The sequence below is a fragment of the Myotis myotis genome, unplaced genomic scaffold (assembly GCF_014108235.1).
Source record: "Myotis myotis isolate mMyoMyo1 unplaced genomic scaffold, mMyoMyo1.p scaffold_m19_p_5, whole genome shotgun sequence".
Classification (NCBI taxonomy): Eukaryota; Metazoa; Chordata; class Mammalia; order Chiroptera; family Vespertilionidae; genus Myotis; species Myotis myotis.
This window is the reverse complement of record NW_023416357.1, coordinates 99,579,611-99,586,672: the sequence shown is the minus strand read 5'-3', so window position 1 is coordinate 99,586,672 and position 7,062 is coordinate 99,579,611. Positions and strand designations below refer to the sequence as shown.

Sequence of the window (7,062 nt, the reverse complement as noted above, 5' to 3'; positions counted from 1 at the left end):
AACAGTAACAAGGCCTTGTCTGTCCAGAGCCTGAGTCTGAAGTGTGTTCCAACCTCCCACCAAGGGTGGGCAATGCAAGTACTCACTGCTCCCTCTAGGTGCTCACTTGGTCCCTCAGACTTCAGCAGCATGACTGACATCAGGAAACCTTAAGTAACTTGCTGGGGGTCATCCAGCAACTATCTGTGGGAGGGGGAGCTGGGCTCAAACTCGGGGCCCAAACCCCCAGGCAGACCCCTTGTCACCATTCCACTCAGCCCCTCAGCAGCCAGAGGGCCCTCTCAAAGGAGGCATGAGTAGGCTAGGGGCTCAGTCACTGGGTGCTCCACTTGGCTCCTATAGCCAGGGACCCCCAGCTTGGTCCCTACTCAGACAGACAGACGGACGGACATCCAGACAGAGGGGTCCAGGCAAAGTTGGATGATCTTTATTTCTTGGAGGCCCTGGTAGGATTGCTGAGTAAACAGTCAAGGGACCCCAGCTCATGGTATGTGGCTTCTGTCTGCCCTTTTCTTTTCCTTCTCTCCCAACTCACAGCTTAGGGTCACCACCCACTCCTCACCTTCCAGCGGGAGGAGTGCAGCTGCCCCTCACCTGGGGGCAGCTCAGCAGGGGGGAAGGAGAGCCCTGGGCTGGGCTCCACCTTGAGTCCAAAGGGCAGGGCTTGGAATGTGGGCCAACTCCTGACCCCACCTTCTTGACCCATCCCCACCCCAAACAAAAAGCAAGTCAGCTTCCCTTCATTCCAGAAGTTCCAGTGTTCAACTCCCATCTGTGCAAATGTGACGGGCAGGACAGGCAAGGAGGGCAGTAAATCTCCTGTAGTGCTTGGCTTGGGCCACACTCCAGGGTGTGGTCGGGGCAGGGACACCCTGGTTAGGGGCCACTCCTCAGGGGGACAGGCTCTTGGGTGCTCTGCTTAGAAAGGCCTGTAGCTCCAGTAGCTGGAGAACACCGAGATCTAGGGAGGGAGGAAGGTGGGGGGGCATGGTGAGCGGTGGTGCTGGGGGGCCTGGCCCCTGTTGCACCCTGTGACTCAGGTGAGATTTCAAGGTTATCCAAGGGCAATGTGTCAGGGAGAGGGTACTGTTGCCCAGCAGCACAATGGCCCATCAGCCTGGTATGTGCAGTGGGTACAAAAGACCTTAAGATTTGGGGGTGCTTTGGCCCTGAGACAAGAGCCCGTGGAATACCCCCAAAATGAAGGGGCTATTGCCTGGCTGGCCTCATCTGTTTGAGACTGTGGCTCAGCCCAGACCCCACCACCCCTGTGCTCCCACCTTATCCTTGAGCTGCTGGCAGAGCTGCAGGGAGACGGTAAAGAAGACCAGGGCATCATTTAGCCACGGGATCACCGACTCCACTTTGTGCACATGGCTCACCTCCAGACGCTGGGCGCCCCACTCACTGTGGGCAGAGGGTCGGGTCCCTGAGTCCCGCAGCCCCTGAGGTGGAGAGGGCCCTCCAGGGCACCCCTCCCAACAGTGTACTTACAACATGGCTCCAGGGCTGTGGAGCACGGAGCCTCCAGCTGGTCGGAAGTTCTAGGCAGAAGAGCATCAGACCCAGTCTCAGGCCTTTGCGGTTGCAGGGCATGGGTCAGTGGGGGCAGAGGTCAGGGGTTGGGGGTTGGTAGGGTTCTGCTTACCTTGGTGGAATTTGGCTGCAGGGTGTGCAGCTGGTACACAGTGAGACAGAGCTTGTTGAGGTTGATGTAGACGTTGACCAGCAAGTCGGAGGGCAGGGCAGGGGTGAACATACGCTGGAGGATGGGGTGGGGGTAGGGGGAAGGCAGGCAAGTGAGATAAAGGCAGGGCAGGGAGAAGCCCCCCAAAAACCACCTGGGGGAATCTCAGCCCTCATCATATGGACTGGGGCATCTAGTCTCTTCCCAGGTGCCTTGGGTAACTTCCTGCTCTGCTGGTTTGGGAACCACTGATTCGACAGGGTGATGTATCTGGGGGGGACACAGGAGGGAAGCTGAGGACCCTGTCTCAGAAAACTGCAGAGACATAGACATAGAACTCCTGCTGATGACAGTTTGGAACTTCTGACCCCTTGGCACCCCTGTGTCCCTTTCCAGGAACCCGCTGTCCTGGCCCGAGGCACTGACCGTGAGGCCACTGGCGGCAATCTCAGGCAGAGTGAGGGTGGCCGGGGTGGTCAGCCGGTTGCGAGCTCTGGTCAGTTGCAGCATCACGGCATCCATCAGCTGGAGGCAAGGGGTTAGTTACAGCTGCTGTAAGGGCTAATCCCATCCCCCGCACCCCAGCATCAGGGAACGACAAAGTTATGGTGGCTCCAGCTCCTGCCCTGGTGGTCCTGGTCTCAGGGCCCGAACCCCCCTAAAGTGGGGGCTTGTTAAAAATGCAGGTAATTGGGGCCTGGTCATGTCTGTACTATGTACCACCCATCCAGGAGGTTCTACTGAATGGGATCCTGTGGACTGGTCCAATGGGGAATGAGATGCCAGGAGTTAGTCTCAGGGGCATGAGGGCTTGGTGGATGGGGGTACAGGCAATGAAGGAGCTTACAAGGGGCCCAAATCTGGCTAGGGTGTAAGAGGCAAGGGAGGGCTTCCTGGAAGAAACAATGGGGCAGTTGAGTTGATGCCTTAAGTCAGACATCAACCCCATTTCACAGGTGAAGAAACAGAGGCTCTGAAGAGATAAAGTCACATTGCTTGTGAACTGTGGAACCATCTAGAACTAATTCCTTTCCTTTACTACAGAGCAGTGCCCTTACTTGGACTCCTCAGAGCCCCAGCTTCCACTGTTTCCAGCTGTTGCTGTAGATGCTAGGCTGACCTGGCTCCCAGGAAAGGCAAAACTACTGGGAGGAGGCATGGGGCTGCAGCTTATATCCCCCCCTCCTCGGGGCAGTCACAGTTCTGGGAGAGACCTTAGTCCATCTAATTCCAAGTTTCATATGAAGAATCAGAGGTCCAGAGAGGGTATGTGAACCACCTGGGGACTGGTCCAGGGCATCCAGACTCAGTTCTCCCCTCCATGCTTTGTGAATTGACTTTGTTCATTGCCAGGTTTTTTTTCTTATTGCTGGTACTACTACTAGCAGCTACTATTTACTGAGCACTTACTAGGGGCCACTTTACCTGCATTATAACAACTGGTAGTCACTATATCTTATCCCCCTTTTGCAGGGGAGGATATGGAGGCACAGAGTGGCTAATTAAGTGACTTGAAGTTGTACAGATAATAGTGGAGGCCCTAGGAGCAGAACCCAGGTCTGATTCTGAAGCTTGGGCTTAGAGCTATTTGACTACGACTGGATGGACATGTGTACATGGAGAGGTGAAGGGTTAGCTGTCAGCTATACTTGAGGACATGGGGGCAGAGTTCTCTAGGAAACTGGTCAGGGGTCAGGGTGGATGTGGGAAACCTGGCTCCCCTGTGCCTGCAGGCAGCTCACCTTAAGGACCTCTGCTCCTGTCCTGAACTGGTAGCTCTCATCCCGGTTGTTGAGGAGGTAAATGGCTTGGCTCACGTGGTTCCTGGCATCCTGGATCTGAAAACAGTGCCCACGGAGTGGTTAGTGGGCTGGCCCCAGCCAATGAGCCCCCACTCCGAGGGGCTGTCATCCTTGGAGGGGTGGGTGGGTGCTGCTTGCCTGACTCCTCCCCCACAGCTGTTGGCTTCCTGCCCTGGCTGGGTGCATGCACATGGCACAGACTGAGGCAGGCTTGGTTCCTGGCCTCACGTAGCTCACTTTCTAAAGGAGGACAGATGGTAACAGAGTAAAGGCACAAGAAGCAAACTGCGTGACTCACACAAGGAAATAAACAGGGTGATGGAAGGAGTTAGGGGAGCCTCTTTAGATGGGGATCTGAGGAGGCCGCAGGGAGGTGATTCTTGAGCTGACATTCATCACTCTTGTGATGAGAAAAGCTTGTGGAGAGACTCCAGGCAGAGGGACAAGCAAGAGCAAAGGCCCAAAGATGGAGACTGCTGGTGGCCAGTTGTGTGGGGGAGCAGAAGTTGAGGCCCAGTCACATAGGAGTGGAAAGGGAACATGGACGTTGTCCATGGAGCTATGGAGCAACCAAAGAATATATATGCATAGTCCATGGACACAGACAATAATGTGGTGAAGCCCTAGGCGAGGGGGGGGGGACATTCATAATAGAGGAAAAAAAGAAAAAAGAGAGCCCGACTCAGGTGGCTCAATGGTTGAGCTTCTACCTATGAACCAGGAGGTCACGGTTCGATTTCTGGTTGGGGCACAAGCCGGGGTTGTGGGCTTGATCCCCAGTAGGGGGCGTGCAGGAGGCAGCCTATCAATGATTCTCTCTCATCATTGATGTTTCTATCTCTCTCCCCATCTCTCTTCCTCTCAGAAATCAATCAAAAATTTTTTAAAAAAGAAGAGAGCCATGGGAATCCCCTGGAAACTTTGGGCAGGGAATGACTTGTTCAAGGGGGAGCCCTGTGGCTCTGGCTGAGGCCTGGGGACATACAGACAGGTTTTCCACCTCCCACAAGGCTAGATTCTGGAGCCCAGGCTCCTCCCACCCCAGCTTCCCTGCTAGGAAACACCCTATCAGGCTTGCTGTGGCAGAAAATCCCCAGTGTCCTGTCCCTGGAGGCCTTAGCACCACTGTGCAGGCCTGCCCCTGCCTGTCCTGTGGCCTGAGCCCTGGCTGAGGAAAGGCCTGGTTACCTGCTGCAGCTTCCACTGCTTGTCCTCCCGGAAGGCAAAATGCAGCAGCTGGTTGTTCCGGGGCATCTTCAGGTTCACATCCTGATGGGTGAGAGTGGGGTAAGCTGGGCAGAGGGATGCCCTTCTGCTTTTGGCCATTCTGAGCCTTTGAGCCAAGGGTGGAAACAGTGGTGGTTCAGGCCTCAGCCTGTCCTAAGCAGGGGAGGGGGGAGGACTCCCAATACCATGGCCATTTGGGGGGTGAACATGCGGTCAGGAAACAGGAACTCAGGCCCAAGAGGAACCACAAAGATATGAAAGGGAAAAGAAGCCAAGAAAGGGGAAGGTGGCCTCAGCTGGGAGGAGGCATGTGATGGAGGGCAGACGGGGAACATCTGCACAGGCTCATGGACTGAATACCCACTCATGAAGGACGAGGACCTTCTCCCATACCTTGGCACCTGGCACAGGGCCGGGTGCAGATGGAGCTCAGATGCTGGTGATTCCACTTTGATCTGGGGCCAGCCTAATCCTGCCAATGCCCACGTTTCACCAGGCCCAGACTCTGGGCTGGGCCATGTGCAGAGCATCCCTCTCCTGTGCTCAATGAAACCTCTCACTAATCTCTTGAGGACATTGGGGGTTGTTGTCATTTACAGATGAAGAAACTGAGGCCCAGGATGGTCAAGGATTCTGCCTTGCGTCACACAGCCAGCCAGTGGCAGAACTGAGATGAGCAGGAGGCCCCCATGCTCTTCCCCACTGGCTTCTCCACAGAAAGGGAGAGGGACCAGGGACTCACCGCCTGGCTCAGCGCGTCCCCTTGCAGAGTCAGCACGCCCTTCACCTGGTCTGTGCTGCAACACATGGGGGTCAGAGCAGAACCTGCAGCCGATCCCTCCCACTACCCAGCCTTCCCATTGGGCCCTTGTGGCTCTGTCATAGGATGTTCCAACCCAGGTGTTCTCACCCCCCTAAGGAGCCCATCCCAGGGGTTTCCACCAAGCCAGGGCTTACCCACTGCTGCCCAGAATGAAGTTCTCTTGCTTGGCAGGCCCCTCCATGCCTGAGCCTGGCAGAGTGAAGCGGAGAGAGGCCTCCTGGGGGGCAAAGGGGAGTGGGGCAAAGTTGACCCAGTCCAGCCCAGAAGTCCCACTCCCAGGTGGGCGAGGGGAGGAACAAGATGGGTTGGCCTCACAGAACGGGACGTCCTACCCAAGCCCCCAGGGCACCTTCCCACGGCTCTGGCTCCTCCCCCAGGGCCCGAGTTTCAGGTCCTACCCAAGCCAATACCCGCTCCTTCCACGTTCCCTGGGCGCCTGTGCCCAACATGGGGATATAAAACAGGAATACTCTCCCAGCTTGGTTAAGGTGCTCGGGTGTGAGGTAGAGGGTCGGGGAACCCCGGTAGTCATGGCAACCCGCAATTCTGACCATACCAGGCAATGCCTGAACATTTGTGAGTTGACCGCTTATCTTCAGGTCAACCTTGAGGCAGGTACTGTTACTTCCTTTTTGCAAATGACGACAGGGAGGCCCAGGGAGATTGAGTATTTAGCTAGTGTCACAATGTTGGGGTCCTTGATCTCAGATTAAATGTCACCGCTTCAAAGAAGGCCTACCCCGTCCGGACCCCGAGGCTCTCCCAGACCCACAGCACTCACACAGCTGCTGGTGGAACGGGGTGATTATCTGCTGGCGCCCCCGACTGGGCTCCCAAGTCCACCGACGACAAAGCCCCGTCAGAACACTGCGCTCCGCGTACCCCGTAGGCGCTAGGGAGGCAGGCGCGGCCGGCCAGCGGAGGATGGACGCACGCAAAGGCCCACGGCCGCCCGCGAGACATTACCTTTAGGATGTCCTGTAGCTGCCTCAGCACGGCGTGCACTTCGTCGTGCAGCAGCCAGCGGAATTCCTCCTCCTGGCGGGACAGGCCGCGGTCAGCCGCCCGGGCCCGCCGCCCCCACCCCGCCCCGCCCAACCGCCCGTGCGCCTCACCAGCACCGCCCGCTCCACCGCCGTCGGTGCCATCGCGGTCGCCATCGCCACTGCTCTCTGTGAAGCTACTGTCTCCGGTCAGCGGTCTGCGCCCGCCGCCGCTCGGTCAGTACTCAGCGGCCGGGCCCAGCCCCCGCCGCCGATTGGCTAAGTGGGAACCAGTCCGCCCCCGAACCACCGCCCCATTCCGCCGATTGGCCGAGAGGACGCCCGCCCCGCCCCCGGCTCGCGACAGGGCGGAATGGAACTAGGCTGGCGGCAGTAAGAACCCGCCCGCTCCGGCTCGCCCGAGACGCCGCCGGCGCAAGCCGCGGGCGCCGCATCCAAGCCAGCTCTTCGGCTGGAGCGCTCTCGTCCCGCCTCTCCCGGGCTCTGATAGGATGCCCTTACCCACTTGCGCTCTATTGG

At 57.7% G+C, this 7,062-nt stretch overlaps 1 protein-coding gene across 3 annotated transcripts; it reads right to left on the bottom strand.

The window, feature by feature from the left end:
* Positions 1-405: 405 nt before the first annotated feature.
* Positions 406-6,848, bottom strand: ROGDI (rogdi atypical leucine zipper). 3 transcript variants are annotated; one of them, XM_036309405.1, is made up of 11 exons: positions 6,655-6,844; positions 6,506-6,577; positions 5,674-5,756; positions 5,459-5,513; positions 4,678-4,758; positions 3,430-3,525; positions 2,114-2,212; positions 1,649-1,762; positions 1,495-1,544; positions 1,281-1,407; positions 406-961 (listed from the first exon to the last, which is right to left on the bottom strand). In XM_036309405.1, the coding sequence occupies exons 1-11, from the start codon at positions 6,697-6,699 to the stop codon at positions 920-922; spliced, it is 864 nt and encodes a 287-aa protein (XP_036165298.1). In that variant the 5' UTR covers positions 6,700-6,844; the 3' UTR covers positions 406-919. The 3 variants fall into 3 exon arrangements, with proteins under 3 accessions (XP_036165298.1, XP_036165300.1, XP_036165299.1); XM_036309407.1 differs by having other exon boundaries at positions 6,321-6,577; positions 6,655-6,750; XM_036309406.1 differs by lacking the exon at positions 1,281-1,407 and having other exon boundaries at positions 6,655-6,848.
* Between the last annotated feature and the right edge of the window lie 214 nt (positions 6,849-7,062).

Excerpts from the sequence above, each read along its gene's own strand:
- ROGDI (XM_036309405.1), bottom strand. The coding sequence starts at position 6,699 with ATGGCGACCGCGATGGCACCGACGGCGGTGGAGCGGGCGGTGCTG. Across the intron at positions 2,213-3,429 it reads CAGGAGCAGAGGTCCTTAAG|CTGATGGATGCCGTGATGCT; the intron begins GTGAGCTGCCTG and ends CCTTGCCTCCAG. Across the intron at positions 1,545-1,648 it reads TGCAGCCAAATTCCACCAAG|AACTTCCGACCAGCTGGAGG; the intron begins GTAAGCAGAACC and ends TCTTCTGCCTAG.